This window comes from Felis catus, chromosome C1 (genome assembly GCF_018350175.1).
Source record: "Felis catus isolate Fca126 chromosome C1, F.catus_Fca126_mat1.0, whole genome shotgun sequence".
Lineage (NCBI taxonomy): Eukaryota > Metazoa > Chordata > Mammalia > Carnivora > Felidae > Felis > Felis catus.
In genome coordinates, this window is record NC_058375.1 from 183,867,302 (window position 1) to 183,889,039 (window position 21,738).

General features: G+C 39.7%; 1 protein-coding gene across 2 annotated transcripts in view; it reads left to right on the forward strand.

Annotated features, from left to right (window-relative positions):
- Positions 1-720: 720 nt before the first annotated feature.
- PLCL1 (phospholipase C like 1 (inactive)) overlaps positions 721-21,738 on the forward strand; it is a 331,201-nt gene continuing 310,183 nt past the window's right edge. For both annotated transcript variants that reach the window (XM_045034236.1, XM_045034237.1), the window contains exon 1: positions 721-1,113. In XM_045034236.1, the coding sequence (XP_044890171.1) occupies positions 871-1,113 (243 nt within the window). In that variant the 5' untranslated portion in view covers positions 721-870. The remainder of the gene's footprint in view (positions 1,114-21,738) is intronic.

The window sequence follows — 21,738 nt, forward strand, 5'->3', positions numbered from 1 at the left end:
GGGCTCAACACCTCCTTTTCTCCAAATTGCTTTGTTTTGCCAAAGGTTTCCTTCCCCCGCCCCCTCCCCCAGCCCCGGATTTTGTTGCATCTGCAGGCTCATTTCGAACATCTAAACTTCCTAAAATGTACACGGAGCGCCTGAGGGTGCGCACACGCGCGCGCGCTCACACCTTCGCTCGAGTACACGAGCTCGGCTGGGCCGGCTCCCAGTTATAGAACACATTCTTCCATTCTTCGCGCTCGGGCACACCCCTTCGCAGTGGGGATTGGTCGGGCCGACCCCTCCTCGGCGACGCTAGGCTCCTCAGAGGCCCAGGCGCCTGCCAATCCCCACGGGCTGTCAAAACAAGTCTTCCCTCCCTGTCACAACAGAGCGGAGTGGAGGCCGCCGCCGCCGCCGCCGCCGCACTTCCTGGGGCCGCTGCGCCGCGGTCCGCGGGCAGGTGGCGGGTGCGCCGGGCCGCGGTCGTCTGGCTCCGGCCCCCTCAGGCCGCGCGCGTCCCGGCCTCGGAGGCCGCCCGGCCAGCCGCCGGGGGGCCTTTTGTCTGGCGCAGAGCAGGCGTTCGCATCACATTTCGGACACCTCCCTCTCCTTTTCGCCTCTCCTTCTTCCTCCCGCTCGCATCTCCTTCCCCATTCCCGCCGCCCTACCCCAGCGGACTGCCGGCCTCCTGGACCAAAGCCCGCGGACGTCTCTACCCAAGCGATGTCTCCTCTCCAGAAAGTTGCCGCCGCCGCCGCCGCCGCCCCCGGGCGGTGAAACAAAGTGTGGCGGGGCCGCCTCCGGGTGCAGGAGCGCACTCGTGCCCAGAGGCTGGACTCCGCTGCCGGGCGTGCCGTCTCCCCCCGAGAGCCCGATTCGCCGGCCATGGCCGAGGGCGCGGCGGGCAGGGAGGGTCCCGCGCAGCCGGACGCGGCCGGGTGCGAAGACGACCCCCGAGTGGGCCCGGACGCCCCTTCCGGGGACGGAGCGGCTGTGGCCCCTGGGGGCCGGTGGAGGGATCGTCGCAGCGGGGTCGCGCTGACGGGCTCTGCAGGGGCCCCGACTGACAGCGAGGCTGGCCTCCTGGAGGCGGCGCGGGCGACCCCCCGGCGCAGCAGCATCATCAAGGTGAGCGAGGCCGCGCCGCCCGGGGAGCGTGGGTGTGGGTGGCGTGTGGGTCGGGGATCCAGGCAGGATGTACGTACGGTGTGTCCGGAGGCATCGCAGGCTCGGCATTGTTTTCTCCCACCTCCCTCATTACCAAACCTTCCTTCCTCGTCCGGAGGTTCCCAGACTCAGCTCTTGGCCGTGAGAAGCAGAAGTGACTTTTTTTTCCCCCCTGACAGCAGAGGAAAAGTTCCACTCTGCGTCTTTGCGTTTTGATGGATGCTTTCCCTCATTTTCTCTGAAAGCTTCACTAAACCGTTGATGGAAGGAGGAAGGGAGGATTCAATATAAATGCAAACCACAGGATGGTTGTGCACTGCTCTCCAGAGAAAGGTTAGCTTAATCCCCCCTCCACCTCCCCCCCCCCCCCAGTAAAGGAAATGCACAGTTAACCCTCAAGTGAAAGAAAAAACAAAAACAAAAAGAAAAACCAAACAGCTTCCTCCCCACCCCAAGAACAACCCTCCAGATTCCAATGATCCTAAAATCCCAAGAAGCGTGAACTTTCCCGGTAGACAGGCAGAGTTTTCAGTGGACCCTGTGACCAAGTGGAGAGCGATGGTGGAGCCCAGAGTTTCTGCACTGCAGAAAGCGCGAGCAGAAAGCAGTCAATAAATACCCCGAGCATCATCCCAGGTCTTTGTGGTTACCACCGCAGGAAGGGAAAATGCTTCCTGACCGCTCGACCACCAGACAATATTTCTCTTCATCTATTTGGCAAGAAATTTGTAAGCCTTTTGCCTGCTTTATCTCTTTCTGTGTTCCTTCCGCTCGGGGCTTGCCTCTTGTTAGAGATTTCTTCTTTTGGGTGCATGACATGTGGTTACGTATCCTGGAAGTCAGAACTCTCCCTTAGGCTTTGGAAAAGGGCCTCAGCATAAACGAACGTGAGTAATCATGTGCATGTGAGATCAAAATTGATTTTGGTAGAGTAGTCAGTATGAAACTGTGTGTGTGTGTATTGCCAAAGATGAGACTGAAAGATGGACTTGAAACTACTTACTATTCAATTTACTTGGTGTGCTAATACATTCAAGACCATTGTTCAGGGTTGAGCTGTGTAACCAGCTCCTAATGCCCAAGCCCCAGCTCCCCTGGCCAGTGTGGGGAGACTGTGCCCACGGTACATCCACCTAGCTCCTAGTATTGTCTGGGCTGTTCCCCAACACTGACACATGGAAGTTTAAAACCAACAGGAAGATTTCTATATAAAAAGAAGAGTGGGTGGTAGTTGCAAATGACTTGTAGTAGTTTCTGTTATTCTGTGCCTTTTAGATGATTTGAAAAGGAGTGTTCCATTCCGGGTGTGAATTTGGATAAAAAGGAAGTGATCACTTTTTTTTTCTTTTAACCCACAGGTCAGAAAACATATTATTCTGAAACTTAAAAAACAGCACAACTAGGAAACAATTACATTTTGGATTCTAAGATATTGATACTACATGTGTTCCCTGTGTGTGAAAACAAACACCACAAGATAGTTTAAAATATACCATCACAAAAAGTGGGCTCTATAGTGTTGTAAAAAATAAAAGTAACAGAGTGTAAGGAATATATAAATGCTTGCAACTAATTTGCAGTTTCTAAATTGTATTATGTTCTGGTTTATATTCTCAGAAGGACGCTTGCTGAGTAATTGTGCCTTTTTGGTTTTGAGGCTTATTTTTGTGGCAAAAGGGAGGCAACAGAATATCAACTTGATCTTTCCCCTATTTAATAGTAAAATAAGCATTTAATAAATGGTTTTTTATAATTAAAGGTACTAGAAAATGAAGTAAATTGGTATTATTTTAAAGTAGGTTTTATTGAAAATATAAGCAGATGAGAAAAAAAATCAAATGTTGCAAAGGAGCATGAAGGGAAGACTCCCAGCCACTCCACACTCCCACTTACATAGTCCGCCCCCATAGCTGTTAACACTTTCTTAAGTATCCTTCCAGAAATATTCCATGCATATGTAAGCATATGTATCTGTAGATATCTGTGGTGAACTATTGACGTTCTTGATTTATATAATAAAATTTAACTGAAGTTTATAGGCCTCATATTTTCAAATTTGCTTCAAGTGCTTTTGATTCCTAGTGGGTTGTCCAAAATCATTCTGATGTGTCAGTTAATTTTCAGGAATAACCTGGTGGATCATTGGTGAGCATGGGTCCTTAGGGTCTGTTCCCAGAGGCCTTCATTCTCTTCCAATGGGGAAAGAAGCAGGTGGTGGGGTTTGTTCCACACCATCTCTGAGATCAAGGAAGGACCTTTCTGTTGGCATCTTGAATCTGCTGCCCCATGTTTTGTTCACTTTAGCAAAGTAAAAAGGAGAGTCTCTAAAAATGGTCTAGATCGTATAATAAATATGTAGCACATATCCTATATTGAGAGAAAAACGCATTCTTCAGAGTTTGGCCAAGCGTTCTTTTTATTTAGCATTAAAACATACATAAAAAATAAAGGCTGTAGTACATTTTATGTTAATCAAACTATTAAATGCGGTTCCAAATAGCCTTAGTATTGTGATAATTGATATTCATGATCATAACTCTGAGCCACTGAAAGGTTGTAAATCATCAAATATTAAATTATTTTCAGCTCAACTTAGAATATTCTCTATTAACTTGGATATTAGACAAATCAGAATAGTGCATTCCTCTATCATACCAGGAAACAGACTGTCTTGTATATTAATAAAAGAATGTCTTGTATATTAATAAAAGAAATGTTTTCAGTAAATTTGCCCTCTCTAATTTGTGAAAACATGATTTTAGTTGAGAAAACAGTTTCCTTCTGAGCGGATGAAAACAATAACAACAATTATATATTTTTTTTAAATTTTTTTTTTCAACGTTTATTTATTTTTGGGACAGAGAGAGACAGAGCATGAACGGGGGAGGGGCAGAGAGAGAGGGAGACACAGAATCGGAAACAGGCTCCAGGCTCTGAGCCATCAGCCCAGAGCCTGACGCGGGGCTCGAACTCCCGGACCGCGAGATCGTGACCTGGCTGAAGTCGGACGCTTAACCGACTGCGCCACCCAGGCGCCCCTACAACAATTATCTTTACACATCTTTGTAGCGTCTATTATAGCTGTTTTTCTACTATAGTTGTGTTTTCCCCCTTATATGCCAAGTCCTAAGTTTTAAAAAATTTAATGAGGGGGCTTAAACTTGGTTTTCTTTAATCCATCCATTTTTTGCCCATGTTTTTCTGTATTATTATTTTCGACAGCATTGACATTGATAAATGCTTCACGTTTTTGGTAAGTGCATTGTTGAATACCAGTATCGCGATAGACTCCATCTTAACTGCTTCTTGATGACTTGGGGTTTAAAACGCGAAGTTATTTACATGCAAGTTTGATTATATAAAACAATTATGTACTATTCTGCATATGAATATATTTCTACTTAAGATATTAGACCATTTTTCTATCTAATTTTTGATATCAAACTTACAAGTTTAAAATATTTAATACTATCGATTATAGTTTATAGCTCTTTAACTCTGTAACGATTTGGAAATAGAAAGCAGCATATCTCATTCCTTATAGTAATGATGGGAACTGAAATACATACATGTTTTCTAAATAGCTGTTTTTTCTTCCATTGTATGTAACATATTGAAGGGTTCTATGTTTTCTTTTCAATGCTACTAAAATATAAATTCTTTAGAAGAAATCATCATTTGGATGTCATGGACGTAGGTGTGTTGGATGAAGATAGGAGATGGGAATGACGTGCTGATACCTGAACTGAAATCGTGAAAGTAATTGCTTTGGTATTTTTTGTGTCTCATTATTTTATGTCATGGCCAGTCTTATTCTGTCATGTTCATTTTGGGGCTAGTGTGGTGGGTTTCTGAGCTGTAGCCTCAAAGATGTGCCTTGGGTACCTGTTGACACATATCAAAATTATGGCTCTCTTCCGTGGGGCAAAAGGAGTTTTATTTTATTATGAAGTATTGCCTACTGTGAGTCAGGTACTATAAACTAGGAGCTTTCATACATTATGTCACTTGATCCTCACAGCAAACCCTCTAAAGTAGAGAAGAAGGGTGCCTGGGTGGCTCAGTAGGTTAAGCATCTGACTTTGGCTCAGGTCATAATCTCGTGGTTCATGAGTTCGAGCCCCACGTTGGGCTCTGTGTTGACAGCTCGGAGCCTGGAGCCTTCTTTAGGGTCTGGTCTCCCTCTCTCTCTGCCCTCCACCACTTGTGCACAGTCTCTATGTCTTTCTCAGAAATAATAAATGAAAGTAGAGAACAGAGGCACAGAAAACTACTGATTCACGATGTGGAGTTAGGATTCATACCCATGTCTGGTTAACTCCAGGGCTTGTGCTCTTATGCTGACTCTCAGAGGCAGGAAGGCCACAGTCTGAATACTTTCTAGGTTCGAAACGACATGAACCTATTAAGAGAGTGGCAGAAGAGTCTGAATCTTGGGCCCTATGGCTTGCGGGGGAAATTTCCCTTTCTCTGCTCCCCCCGCTTCCCAACCCAGAACACCTAGAGATGGATGGCTCTAGAAAGGGATTGCAGACCTTCCTGTCTTTAGTCATTTTGTGAGGCCTGTGCTGTATTCTAAAAGGCATAGCAATTTGGCAGATGTCCTCCATGTTGCCAGTACACATCTGTTGTTTTACACCAGGCTGCTTCTCCCGTGCCCTACATGTAGGTGAGGTTGTGAGGGCTTGTATTCTCTTTTAGACTGATACAGAAAGGAAACAAGTATCTTGGGCATAGGAAGATGCATTATTTTAGGAGAGTGATGAAGTAGGGGCTCTGAAGCTAGAGTTCTGAAAGCATTTTGTATTACAGTTATGAAGGGTAACTAAATATGATTGAAAAATAACAATTTTAGGCACACTATAAGCTAAACAGGCTTCTGTAGATGAGCTTGGGGATGAATCAGCATTTGTAGACTTATTTCTTTCTTTGCCCATAGAAGTATGTGTTAAAAGTTCCAAATAACTAACTTATGAGTACATTTTGGAAAAACTACCTGATTGTAGAGTGGAGCTGGTCAGCCTTTACTATAAGGGGTGCTGTGCGCATGCCCTGGTGGCTTTAGTCAGAGGTGCCCCTCCTAAGGTATGATTCAACTATATTAATAGTGTTGAACCTCTTAGGTTGATCTGGTTTATTATCCCAGCAACTTCAGTCACAGTGTTTACTTCCTCTGAAATTGCCATAGAAACATGGACACATTTCACCTTAGAAGTGGTTGCCTGTCACTGTGGTCCCTTTCTGATGTGATTGCTTATAATGCCTCTTAAGAATATTAGGAATAGAATTTGGATAAAGAGCTTTGTCCTATTTTGAGGAAAGGTTTTAGAAGTGCCTATGAATTAGTGTTTGCTATTGCTGTGTGAATTCACACTATTTGTTTTCCTTCTTGGAAAATATTTTAAGGTTCAAAAAGTATTAGTTAACTATGTAGTCATTGAGAGGTTAAATATACATTGCAATTTAGACTAAATAGTTTTTTTCTCAGCCTTTTCCTTTTTATAGTAGAGAAAACAAATAATTAAATTTTGTATTGTAAAATGTCAGTTGAACATATATTGCCAAATAACACCTGAGGCACAGCAGGGTGCCTTGAAGAGACATTAGGAGACAGCCAGCTTTACCTTCAGTGCGATTGAACAAAGATCCATTATTGCTTCTAGGTAATGCCAGAGCAAATGGTCAGGCTGCCCTGCTCCTCCATCACTTTTGTTCAGCTTGAATAATAATGAAATAGAATCCCATTTTCAGGAGCGATGTCCAACCTGAGACATATAAGATTGTACATTTAAAACAGTTGCCCAACTGGGGCTCCTGGGTGACTTAGTCAGTTGAGCAGTGGACTTTTGATTTTGGCTTGGGTTATGATCTCACCGGTTGGTGAGTTCAAGCCCCACGTCAGGCTCTGCGCTGACAGCATGGGGGGCCTGCTTGGGATTATCTGTCTGCCTCTCTCTCTTCCCCTCCCTTGCTCTCTCTCTCTCAAAATTAAATAAATAAACATTAAAAAAGAATAAAACAATTGTCAAACTTAAAATGACTTAACAACAGTACAAGGGAGGAGCAATTTTTTGTCTCCCATCTTAGCACCAGTAAATGAACCATTGGTTATTAGATGGGAAGAAAGAAAAATTTGATTGAACTTTCTATCTAAATCTAAGGTAATAAATTAGTAAATCTTATTATAGTAAAACTTGTCAGTTCTATGAAATCTTATATTTTGATAAGTGTTTTAATAATGTCAAGAGGATTTATTTGTAGTTTCATTGAATTTTATTTATCTCTGTATCCCGGTTCCTATAAAAGGGTACATAGACAAAATTTATTGTGATTATTGAGTATGCTAAAGGTGATAATAAAAATTAGCACCAAACGGTCAACTTCTATAACAACAGTTTTTTGTTTTAAGTTGTCACCAATGTACTATGCATTTGAGCTAACACTTGATGGCAATAAAATCATAGTATGTGAAAATATTGGAGTAGTTCCTTGGATTTAAAATTAAATTGGATTTGTCCTTTTGTTTGTAGCATCTAATATGGATGTGTTTAAGAGAGATATAATCTAGTTCATTTTCAATTGTACCATTTTAACTCACCTCACTAATACTAGCATTACTTTGAGAAAAGTGGGTTTGAATATGGTGCGCAGAAAGGAATCATTACTTATATTATCATTAACACTGTAGGAAGAAGAAAGGCAGGTTAAATTTGAAAGTAGAACAATCCATCCAAAATGAAACAAAACAACATGAAAACTAAACTATTTTAGAAAGTGTGCTTAGTTTACAAAGATGTCTTAATTTCTATAAGTGTATGAAAGTGTGTAGTGATTATAGGCAAGGATATTGTGCTTTTCCTTAACAATACAATGTTGTATTCAAAAGATTAAAACACCTTTGAAAGATAATTTCTGCTTTGCTAATTGTTTCATGCTGACCTTTTAATTCTTTCAAGAGCCTTTTAAAAGATGCTAAGCCTGTACTAGACTAAGCACAGGAAGTATGTACAAATTGGCGAACTTGTATTATTGTGTGGTACAATGTGAAGGTTAGAAATGATCATGAGGTTGTATTCAGAATACCTTCTGAAGTATTGCGGGAGATAAATGCACAAGGAAGGCAAAAAGAGGCAAAAGAAACATTACTATTAGCTAGGACTAAGATTTCAAAGCAGAACTCTAGAAGGTTGGAACTGATCATGTTGTAAGGGCTTTTCCCTAAGACACAAGTGATTTCAGACCAAAGCAGGCCAAATAGCCTGTGTGCTCAAAGCCCACACCCCCCATCCTAGATCTGACAGCCAATGATGAGAATGGGAGGCTCAGGAGCACAACTCCCAGGGCCAAAGAGTAAGGTGGCAGCAGAAGCAGAATGTCCTAAGGCTTCCTTGACCCAGGCTGGGTTAGGGTCTGGCTTGGAAAAGGGCACCTGTGTTGGAAGAGCAAGTGCAAATGGCAGTGTTCTGTTCTTCTTCAAGTCAACACTTGTTGGGTTCAGGACAGAGAGAGACAGGACACCATGCTATGTGCACGCTGATTTTTTTCTCCTTTGAAAAATTTCACTTCCATAAAACATAGCTCGTTATTGTCCTTGGACTTGCAGTTTCTTAATTATTGCGACTAATTTTTGGAGGAGGAGGTAGGGGTTAGGGCAGAGGCAGGGGTGGTGGTGGGGGGGGGGGCGGTAAGGGACAGAGTTTGTGCTCCCCCTAGAGGCTGACATATAAGATACAAAGACATCTTCAGCATTTGATGAACTATTTTGAAATATTTTGGAATGATTGAGTCTATGCTATAATTAAATATTATACATTTAGAAATGTTATTAGTAATTAAATAGGTTTGTTTTTACATTTAATGTAATAGATAAAACATCTTGAATAGATGTGACATCTTGAAGAGATTTTCCTATTGAGACATTTTCTTTACAATAATAACAAAAGCTTATATACTGTATTATAGTCCAGCATTGTTCCAAGCACTTCATGTGTGTTAATTCAGTCAACCCTTACAATAACCATTAAGTAAGCATTTATTATTATTACTTCCATTTTTATAGACGGAGAGGTAAGTGACTTGCCCAAGGTCACATAGCTAGTAAATGGCAGAGCCAGGAAATGGACTCAAATAGTCTAGCTCTACAGGTTGCTTTAATCTTTATGTTATACATCCTCTTAAATCATATTGATTTAAACCTTAGCCACTGGATGAAATGGCAGACATTTTATGCTTACCTTAGAAACTAGTTTAGCTGACAAATCTATAAAAAGTGATTCTGAAAACAATTTTGGGAAATTGTTAAAGATTGAATACATTTTCAAAAATACATTTTTGAAGTTTCATAACTTTTTATGTAAAATACCTATAACTTCACGTTAGTATTGCATTCCACTTTACCTTTAGAGGAGTGGGCTCCTATTAGCATATTTTTACTCTATGAACAGAATTAGCATATTTTACTGTGAGACAAGAATTTATGATCCAACTTTGGTATAAATTATACAGACTAAGGATGGACTGTTACTTAATCACTTGCAACTTGATATGATTTATTTTATAGTTTGATAGTTTGTCTTCCAGCATCAATAAATCAATAAGGAGTACTTGACTTTCTAACCCAAGGAAGTTGAAATTTTGTTAAGTGGTAGTGGCTACGATGTTGTATGATTGAGATTTCCTTCCAATTACATTTGAGGTAGTGTAGTTCCTCACCCATAGGAGGGACCTGGCAAATATTTGTGGAATTTCATTAAACTTAAAGTCTGTCTAGTCATTTCATTTTTTTTTTTTTTTGAGGGGGGATAGGAATTCTGGAGTTAACATGTGGGAAATTCAAATACATAATTATTTCAAGAAATTACTGTGCTTATGACTGCTTTATTGTGTTAAAGGTAATTAGTCTATTCCACTGTTCAGAGATATAGTACGGTGGCCAGATGATACCCAGAGGTTTGTCCTCATCATTTGGAGACTGGCTAGGTATTAAAGGCACAGTCAGCTCTTTTGTTGAAACGCTCATATGTTAGTTTTTATTATCTATCTGCGGTTATGTTAAATCATTGAAAAGACATTGGACCTTGGCTTTTTCTTCCTCTTTCACTCTCTTTTCCTGTTGCAGCATTTGCACTATGAGCTGTTTGGTCCCATTCTCTTAAAGTGGATTTTTTTTTGTTTGAAGGAAAAAAGAAAGCTTTCCCCAAACATCTGAAACTTAAAATAATTATTTTTCCTAATACTTCCTCATGTTCAGATAATATGGGATCAAGCTAGTTTTGTGATAAATGCAGCGGTGTGTACATTGTGTGTATATGTGCACACACACTTGTGCTAGACACACTGGAAGTCAGAAGCCTCAGTAGCAGGTGACCTTTTGATCCTATAGCTGTCTGTGTTCTAGACATCAGGAGTGATGGTCTTTATACAAAGACATGTTTGTCACAGAAGTAGCTGCATGGACTGTGAGAAGTCATACTCAGAAGTGTTAGCAGTTAAGTTTGACCAGACATTGAGATTTCTGGGGTTTGAGAGAGAAGAGAAAGAGAAGGATCAAGGTGTGTTAGAGGGGAATGGAGTCAGATGGGACCATATTTATAAATGGACAGGGTAAATAGCTTAGCAAGTGTCTTTTTACCTGGAGCATTCTGCCAGAACTTGTATATTTGGAAATTCAGATTTTTTTTTTTGATTTTGAATGCTTTTAAAATTTTTCTGGAGAGCTTTTAACTAACACCTCACACCTTAAACACCTACCAGTAATATCTGGGCACAAAGCCCTTTGAGCTGAGAGATTCCTGAGAAGGATCTAGGAAGGATTGGTCTGGGTTGTTGGGCAGAACGTTTGGCATTAAAGATGAGTTTTGTCTACTTTTCTAGCCCTAGCCCCAGGAAAGTTCAAGAAAATTCTTCATTGTTGCATCCTCAGCATGACAGTTTCACCTACAGAGAAATGGTTCTGACAAACAAGTTAATATAGAAATTAGTGTAACAAGATGGAAGAAGCTGGGGAGCACTGGAATTAACCATCACAGCTTAAACTAAAATTCCAACAAAGGTCTAGCTTCAGGAGACCATGAACTGCTGTGTTCAGGCACCAGGCTTGGTCTTATAGTGTGGTTTTCACTACTACCCTTGCTCACCCCTCTTCCCCAGGCTAAATAAGAAGAGGCCTGAGAGGGAGGAGGTAGCCTTGGAGGGATGTTATGGTTCCTGGAAAGCCTGTTCCTTCCACTTTCCTCATTGTTGGGAAGAAGAGCTCATGACCTTTTTCTGAGGCTGAGAAAGAAAGGACTCAAGAGAATGTGTAATGGTGGTGGCATCTAACAGTCCCCCTCTCTACCAAGTCTCCCTATAGGTTGGGACTGATGCTCATCTCCCCTCTGGAAGGTACTGAGTTATACCATCAGATCCCCTAATGCTGTCCCAGGTGTGGAGAAAGGGGACACGATGGAAAATGGCCAGGCCTCTTGCTGGTGCCCTACCCAAAGAAGCCGTCTGGGGTAGAGGAACTAACAAAATGCTGGGGCAGGGACTGGGTGAGGTGAGAGGTAGAGGTCAGTGTCCAAGTCAGACCTCTGATGATGAATATGGGGGAAAGGAGACTGTGGAGAAGCAGCAACTCCAGAGAGTCTGCATTTGTATGCCTCCCCACAGAGAGAGCCAAGGGTCAGTTTAGTGTTAACCTGAGGAGCAGAGAAAGCCAACCCAGTAGGGCCTGCAACATCCCTCTGGGACTATCTATGGGGAGACCTTGGCCTCTCCTATCCTTCCTCCAGCCAAGCTCTAGTAGGGAAGTGTCAAGAGGAAGAGAAAGGGAGAAGTGGGTAGAGTAGACCCACCCCCCACCCGGCTCCAACCACTATAGCCACCATTCTAGCTTGCCATGTGGGCAATGAGGCAGAGAAGAGGATTTTGAATTGAACGTGAGGTTGAAGTTGTAAAATGAACAGGACTGAGTTTTTAAGAACTTGAAAGAACCCTTCTAATAATTGGGAGAGATTGAAACATTATGGAATCTGAGTGAGCTATTAGTAGTAACCAGAGTACCTAGGGACAAAGGGGGATCCAAGATGGTATAGTTGGGAGGAAGCAGTTGAGGGGAAAATGAAACTCACATGTTCATATTCTAACAATTTGACACTGTTTAATTGTCAATTACATTATTATAGGATTGGCGAGCTTAGAGATCATTCTCTAACTTTGCCCTTTCATTTACTAAGTATGGCTGTCCACCATCTCTTCCATTTATCCAGGGCACCATTATAGAGAACTGTTTGTGATACCATGGATAGAGAATGGGGGATTTTTCAAGATTTCGTCGTGTAGAACAATTACAGGTACTAATATAGTCAAAATCCTATGTTTTTTTTTTTAATGTTTATTTATTTTTGAGACAGAGAGAGACAGAGCATGAGCAGGGAAGGGGCAGAGAGAGAGGGAGACACAGAATGTGAAGCAGGCTCCAGGCTCTGAGCTGTCAGCACAGAGCCCGATGCAGGGCTTGAACTCATGAACTGTGAGATCATGACCTGAGCCGAAGTCAGACGCTTAACCGACTGAGCCACCCAGGCGCCCCTCTTTAATTCTTATGATAGCTTGGCAAGCTCTCATTATCATTTCAACCTTAGAGATGAGGAAGTTGAGGCTCTGAGAGGTGTGGAAACTTGTTTTAGGTCTCACAGCTATTAAAGTGGAGGGAGGGGAGAATTTTTCTTCCCTATTTTCTTTTATCCTCCAAACCTGCAACTCCAATACTCCAAATTCCCAAAGCCAGTGATATAAGAACATACTGATCTGATTGGAATGGGGCCAGGCAGAAAACAAAGTTAAAGGTAGTTCAACCTCACATCGTTCTGCAATAAAAGCAACCACCATTTATTGAGCTAGGTGCACACACATTCTTTCACTTACGTTGGAGTCAGAGGGATCTAAGAAACAGCAATAGATCAAAGGTGATTGTTTTGGCACACCTCCTAGATTGGGGGTTTGGGTTTCTTACTCTTTAAAACCTACATTTTAGAAGCCCTGAGTATATTGGTGCTGAAACAAATTACCACAAGCTTAGTGGCTTCAAGCAACTCAGATTTATTATCTTATGGTTCTAGAGGTCTGAAGTCTGAAATTTGCCTCCCTTGGCTAAAATCAAGGTATTATCAGGGCTGTGTTCCTTTTTGGAAGTTCTGGGGAAAAATCTGTTTTCTTGCTCCCTTTAGCATCTAGAATCTGCCCTGTTTTTTTTTTAATTTTTGGATCATAGATCCTTCCATTTTCAAAACCAATGGCGGCCCGTGGAGTCTTTGATTTTCTACCTTGTCCCCTTCTAACTCTCATGTCTCCTTCTTTTACATTAGAGGATCCTTGGTATTACATTAGGCTAACCCAGACAATCCAGGATAATCTTCCTATTTTGACGTTGGTTGATGAGCAACCTTAATTCCATGTGTAGGCTTAATTCCCCATTGCCATGGATATATATTCACCTGGAATATATTCACAGGTTCTGGGGAATAGGACATAAACATATTTGGGAGTGAAGATTCTATCCCATCCTAGTTTCAGAACAAGGTAATGACTATAGTGATGATTTTATCCAACTCCAGATTAATTTTATTAGATTCTTTAAACAAAAAGATAATTTGTTAATAAATATGCATAGTTCGTTGGGTTTTATAGAAAAACACTTAATTTATGGATTTTAAGAATGTTTCCTTTCTAAGTGCATCTGCAGTTTTACATGGTCTACTTTTTTATGCTTAATTTAAAAGAGTTTTCATAGCAAATTGAACTGAAAGAATCCTTAGAGTTTACTTCATAATAGTTGAATTTACCTCTTTGCAGATTTGGTTATTTACCTCTTTGAGACTTAGGTTACAGACTTCCTCAAATTATAAAGCAAATTGGTGGAGAACTGCTTCCTATGATCTTACAAGATTTAAAAAGAAGAGGATTCAGGTTTCTGGATTTATTCTTAATATATCCTTCACAACAATTGAAGGATGATTTTCAGGTTGTCACAACATTCTTGTGTGTTTGATTTGATTCTGAGTAGAATATACCTGAGACTCCCTAGGAAAATAGATTCCACTTATCTCTATATTTGGGCAGCTATCCACCTCTACCCTCATTGTTAAAACTATAAAATTTATCAAATCATAATTGGGACAAAAGAGATGATGTTGTAGACAGAGGAAGATCTTCTGTGGTGAAGATGTGGGTAGTTTTGTTAGAGAATGAGACTTTGTTTTAATTTTTTCCTAAAGAGGTGTTTTGATGAGTCCTGGTGGCTAGTTTGTAAAATCAACTATTTATTTTACCTTTTTCAACTTTAGTGAATAAGATTCACTAGAAGAATCATATTGTAGACACTGTTTGTAACACGTATACAAAATACATACTGACCTGGGCCTTGGGTCATTTCTTACTGTGTATGTATTGTCAGTGTAAGTCCAGCCGTGTGGCAATGTAAGGTGTGAAAATAAGAATAAAGTCCAAAGTCTCCTGAGTGCTGCATATATTAAAGTGTAATTTCCATGCAAACTAACACCATAGAGAACCAATTGCTGTCTGGTTTCATAGATAATAAGACTGGCTTATGGAATGCTTTCTATTGTATAAAGCCTGTTAAAAGCCAGAAGAGAAAGACAGTACTCGTCAGTGACTTTGGGATCAACTGAGGACATAAAATCTTTATGTAGTAGGTTTAGTGGCATTAAACAAGATAAAAAAAAGCTGACATTATAATTTTAAAAATTCCTGGATGTGGATATTAAATATTTATTTATGTAAAATGAAAACACTGCACAGGATATTTTTGTTGTTCTGAACTCCTTCAAGAAAAGTCTGGAGGAAACCAAAATGTGACTTAGATCCTTTAACAACTATGACTAATACCTTACTATCTTTTAAAAATTTGTTTTTTGTTACAAAGTACAAAACTTTGCTCTGAGGTTTCTTATGGACATAAAAGCTTAACTTTGTGTTTATCTGATTATGCCTTAAATCTTTCTGAACTCTTATTCATGGTTTCGATTTTGATTTTCGGTTTTTACAGTTGAAAATTATTTGAATATTTTATTTTAAAGCATTTGCTCTTTCTTTTTTTTAATGTTTATTTTTGAGAGAGAGAGAGAGAGAGAGAGAGAGAGATAATGAGAGAGAGAGAGAACAGGGGAAGGGCAGAGAGAGAAAGAGAGAGAGCATCTTAAGCAGGCTCTGCACTGTCAGCACAGAGCCTGACAAGGGGCTGGGGCCCACGAACCGCAAGATCATGACCTGAGTCTAGATCAAGAGTCAGATGCTTAACCGACTGAGACACCCAGATGCCTCTGGTTTGAACATTTTAAAGATCGACTAGATGACTAAGATAGATTATTTGTCTTATTCCTATAAGGATCTTGGTGCTATGACCCTCAAGGGATTGTCTTTGTAGTTTTTTTCAAGTGTTTTTCTTCTTCTATAATTTGGGTCTTTTCCTTCCTAAACTATTCTGTCTCCAGCTTTCAGACTGTACCATTGGTGGTGGTACCCAGCCCTCGAAAGTATTGCTTGCTTTAGATGTTTGGTTTGTTCTATACTAGAATTTAAAATTTCACTCTAAGCTTTATTAAAGGTAGAATTTTGCTGAGAATATTTGTACACAAAAATCTGAGCCTTTGAAATTAGGGAGTTTACTTTCCATATTTATAAATACTTTTTCATTGCTAGGAAGCTAAATTGCTCTAACAAAGAGATGCAAACATATAGTGGCTTTAAGAAGGTGGAAGTTTTTTTTTCTCTAATAAGGAACATCCCACCAGTAGGCAGGTTAGGTAACTGGCTCTGCTCCATAAAGAAATTCAGAGATCCAGGTTCTTTTGTCTTCTTTTGGAGCCATCCCCTAGCATGTTTGTTTTCTTGTACCTTTGATTAGACTGACCCACCACCACCACACCCTCCTTCTAGCCTATAGGAAGGAGGAAAACACAAGTGGAGGGCAAGTAGCTTGTTTAAAGGAAGTGACCTGTAAGTTGCACATATCACTTCTACTCATATCCCATTGATCCATTATTATTATTATTACTATTATTTAAATACCGGTTAGTTAACATATAATGTTGTAATGGTTTCAGGAGTTTCAGAGAATTTAGTGATTCATCACTTACATATAACACCTAGTGCTTATCCCAGAAGTGCCCTCCTTAATGCCCATCACCCATTTAGTCCATCCCCCCACCCACCTCCCCTCCAGCCACCCTCAGTTTGTTCTATGTATTTAAGAATCTCTTATGGTTTGCCTCTCTCACTGTTTTTATCTTATTTTTCCTTCCCTTCCCCTATGTTCATCTGTTTTGTTTATTTAATTCCACATATGAGTGAAATCATAAGATATTTATCTTTCTCTGACTTCTTTCACTTAGCATAATATGCTCTAGTTCCATCTATGTTGTTGCAAATGACAAGATTTCATTCTTTTTGGTTGCTGACTAATATTCCATTATATATATATATATAAAACATATAATTTTCCATTATATATAAAATATATAAATAAAACATTACAATATATACATATAAAATATATAATATTACATATAATATTATAATATATAATATAATCTATAATGTATAATTATATTAATTATATATAAAATATATAATTTTATACATATAATGGAATATTAGCAACCAAAAAGAAAAAAATATATATATATTTGGGATATAAGGGAGTTCAACATTACTCTAATATGTTTTTGGATTCACATTGTTTGATTTGGTTAGGGCAACTAATGAGAACACATGAGCTATGTGTTCATTAGATGTATGAAATATCTAACTTCAAAATTATGTCTCACAAAGTCTCAACTTTTTATCTTGACTTGCAAACACATATGATATGTGAATCATAGAGAAACGCCAAACAAGAACAATATAGTATATCTTGAAAAACTACTGTGTGCCACACACTGTGGGAAAGAATCTAATGGAGTATCTTCAGTGAGCCTTGGGAGGTCATCATGTACAGTTAATCACACTAGAGCTAGAGCCCCTGTACATGCATAGATCTTGGCCTCTAGTCAGCAGGGAGCTCCCTCTCCACAAGGGAGCCAATTGCATTTTCAGGCTGCTTTTGTCGTTTGAAAATATTCGTATGTTGAGCCCAGATAAATCTTTTCTCCGATGCATTTCTTAGTCAGTTTATCTCAGGAACTAGAAAGAGTAAGTTTAATTACTCATGTGACAACTTTTGACATATTTGAAAGGACTTAGGTGGCTGTTTCCTCCCACACTCCCACCATAATAATAATTCCTGACACTTATTGAGTGCTTACAGTCTTACTGTTCCAAGCATTTTACATGTATTAACTCACATAAGTCTCACTAGAGTTATGAATTAGGGACTGTCTATCCCATTTCATTGATGAGGAAATTGAGGCACAGGAAGGTTAAATCACCCAGATTCACCCAGCAAGTAAGTGGCATGTTCTTCTGCACAAGTATTTTGTTTAAAGCATTGTTCTTAGACCACAACACTGGTTGCTGTGCTAGTTTCACTGTGGTTAACTATATTAGACTTCTACGTCCCTTTTTCTGGATGCTATATTTCTATGAATGTAACCACGAGGGGAATTTTCCTTCTGAGGAAAAAAACCCAAAACCATATATTTCCGTGATAGCAGGTCAGCAAGTTGTCTTTGTTTTTGTTTGTTTTTTGTTTTTAATTTTTTTTAATCCTTCAACATTTTAAAAAGTTTATTTATTTATTTTGAAAGAAAGAGAGAGAGAGAGAAAGAGAGAGTGAAGGAGGGGCAGAGAGACACACAGAGAGAGAATTCCAAGCAGGCTGTGTTCGGTCAGCGTGGAGCCCGATGTGGGACTCAAACTCACAAATTGCGAGACCATGACCTGAGCCGAAACCAAGAGCTGGAAGCTCAACTGACTGAGCTACCCAGGCACCCCTCAAGTTGTCTTTGTATTCTAGAGGCTATGTTCCTGATTTTGAAAGGATCTGGTGGGTTGACTGAACACAAGCTTGTTGGCAGCTGCATTAAATTTAATATGCTATGTATTGCCCTTGTACTTTTTTTTTTTTTAATGGGGAAGTAACTGGTAAAAAAAAAGTTAAGAAACATTTCCTTAATAGCCATGTGAAACAATGGAGATGAATTATGGATTAAGTGAATGGCTGGGAGCTTCTACAATGAGGTGCTAGGTTCAGGAGGTAATGTAACAGTGCCATTCAAGGGTATGTCCTAGAATTAGACAATCAGGATTGGAGTCCTGATTCTGTGTTTTTTTAGCTATGTGGTGTCAGGCAGGTTACCTAATTTCTTTAGCCCTCAGCTTCACCATTGTAGCAGATCCTACCTCATGGGGTGTTTGGGAGGATTAAGTGAGAGAATTCATAAATTGCTTAGCAAAGTAGTTGGCACATGGTAGATAGTCAATAAATGTTAGTTATTATTTAGAAATGGAAAAGAAAATCTGAGACTAGTGTTGAAGTAGGAATTGTTAGGACTTTTCAGAGATATAAAGGAATCAATAAGTAAAAATAATTCCAAAGATTTTGATCATGGAGGTCTTTGAATAGAGTGGTATTTTTGACTTAGGGGCAAAACTTTTCTTCTAGCTACTGTGTATAATCAAATTGGGGTTGGGATGGTCTTCAATGTCTCTGCTCATGTGTTTGGAGTTTTAGATATTTTTCTGACTTTTTGCAGCAGAGGATTAAGTTTGTGTGGATGACTAAAACTTCCTCAAATTCTAGAGGAAAAGAATGAGCTACATGTGAGTTTAGTGTAGCTCCATTTAGTTCAGCAAATGATTTTTTAAGTACCTATTGCATTCGATACACTGCTGTGTGCTCAGTTTTGATCATTCTCTTGTCTAAAATCTCATTTAAAAAAATTTTTTTTCAACGTTTTTTATTTATTTTTGGGACAGAGAGAGACAGAGCATGAATGGGGGAGGGGCAGAGAGAGAGGGAGACACAGAATCGGAAGCAGGCTCCAGGCTCCGAGCCATCAGCCCAGAGCCTGACGCGGGGCTCGAACTCACGGACCGCGAGATTGTGACCTGGCTGAAGTCGGACGCTTAACCGACTGCGCCACCCAGGCGCCCCTAAAATCTCATTTTAATGAACAGTAAGTATATAATGGAGCTCCTTTTTTTTTTTTGCTCCAAGTTGATTTAAATTTGATTTATTTTTTATTTTTATTAAATTTGTTTTTAACGTTTATTCATTTTTGAGAGACAGAGCACAAGCAGGGTGAGGAGCAGAGAGAGAGGGAGACACAGAATCTGAAGTAGGCTCCAGCTCTGAGCTGTCAGCATAGAGCCCGATGTTGGGCTCCAGCTCATGCACTGTGAGATCATGACCTGAGCCAAAGTTGGACGCTTAACTGACTGAGCCACCCAGGCACACCGAGTTGATTTAAATTTTAGAAGAAGTCCCTTATAACCCCATCTTGGCACTAACTCAGCCCAAGGAATACCTGAGATTTGGCAAAGGTAGGTATTAGAAATAGCTTCCTCATGAATTTAGCTGAACCGGTTTCACCTTACAATTCAACTAAATCTGCTTTTTATTGAACAAAAGACCTCTGCTAATTACTTCAGAGTCCTTTTTTTTCTCCTGGAATGAGGCTCATCTTGGGAAAGTTTGTGAATATATACAAAATGTGAATGAAAACTTGAAAGTATTAAAAAAGTCATGTCTGACTCAGACTCTGGTTTTCTCTTCTGTTTTCTGTGTTAGACTGTGAATTCCTTAAAAGCAAGAACTCTTTCAAACTGTTTGGTTTGTGGTCCTTGGAAGGCACCACAAAAGGAGAGAGACTATAATGCTTTGTAAAGATGGGGACTTTAAATAAATAATGACCAGTCTTTAAATAAATCCTTAAAATTAAGGAGAGAAGTGAACCATAACATTGGCAGCTATTACTCAATTTATTGTGAGTAATAGTATGGTTAAGGGGCAATGCTGTTTGTTTTTTTTCTGCAGGCTTTTTCAAGCAAGGCTGCTGAGAACCCAAGGAGCTTCCTCCTTGTCTTCTGTCTTAGGTGTGGCCACTTGCCAGGTTTCTTATGGGTGAGGTGCAAGTCAGTAGTTAGAAGATATGTAACATTTTCTGCCTTCTTATATTTATTAGATTTAAACCACAGCTTCCTTTATTATTATTATTATTATTATTATTATTATTATTATTAGGTATGTTTTTGTTTTATTGACATATAATTGACATATGATATATTAGTTTCACATGTACAACACAATGATTTAATATTTGTATATTGTAAAATGATCACCGCAATAAGTTTAGCTAACATCCATCACCACACATAGTTAACAATTTTTTTTTCTTGTGATGAGAACTTTTACGATGTACTCTCTTAGCAAGTTTCAAATATATAATACAGATTATTAACTATAGTCACCATGCTGGACAGTACATTACTAGGACTCACTTATTTTATAACTGGAAGTTTGTACCTGTTGACCACCTTTACCCGTTTCATGCCCTCCACCCCCACTACCCTACCTCTGGCAACTACCAATCTGTTTTCTGTATTTATGACTTTGACCTTTTTTAAGAATGCACATATAAGTGAGATATTTGTCTTTCTCTATCTGACTCATTTCATTTCCCATAATGCCCTTGGGGTCTCCATCCATGTTGTCTAAAATGGCATAGCTTCCTTCTTTTTTATGACAGAATAATATTCCATTGTGTGTGTGTGTGTGTGTGTGTGTGTGTGTGTGTGTGTGTGTATCACATTTTCTTTACCCATTCATTCATTAATGGATGCTTAGGTTGTTTCCATGTCTTAGCTAATGTAAATAATGCTTCAATGAACATAGGGTGCACGTGTCTTTTTGAGTTAGTATTTCATTTCTTTTAGATAAATACCCAGATTTGCTGGTATCCACATCTTCCATTATTAAGGCATCCTGAATATTTGGAATTTTGGCTAGAATTCTTGTGCCAACCAATGGATTTAATCTGAAAAGTTGTAATAAGAACTAAAGATAATGTATCGCTGCTGAATGACCTTGGGCCCAATTCTAGCACACCTACCAGTAAACTTACTTGAGGGGCCAGTGTTCCTGAAAGTTTAAAGGCTGTAAGCTCTTTTAGTAGAACATACAGGCAGTATTATTTAAGCCGATCAGCTATTACTTTGATTTTGGCAAAAAGAAATAAATTAGAACCTATCCTATAAACGACTGGGAAATAACAGCATCCTTTGTTTATTCTTAGTAGTTTCATCTCACCAATTCTGACAAGAGAGACCACATTTTAGATTTTTCTCGTGTCCTTTATAGCTCCTACTAAGTGTTAGGCACAGTCTTGATTTCTCTTCCCAGACTGAATCAAGATCACTTATTCTTTTCTCTTTTTATCCTCAAAGAAGTCTTCACCTGAGTTAATGTAGTCTACTATTGCTAGGTTCACTTCACTTAATAGGAACTTAAATCTTTGGGAGTCAGCTTGGAAAGAGAAGGGGACACAGACTTGAGAATTTGATCTGGGATCTTGGAACCTCAGCTTTGCTACTTAAAGATTGTGTGATCATGAGCAAGTTTTAAAACTTTTTCTAAGCTTCAGTTTC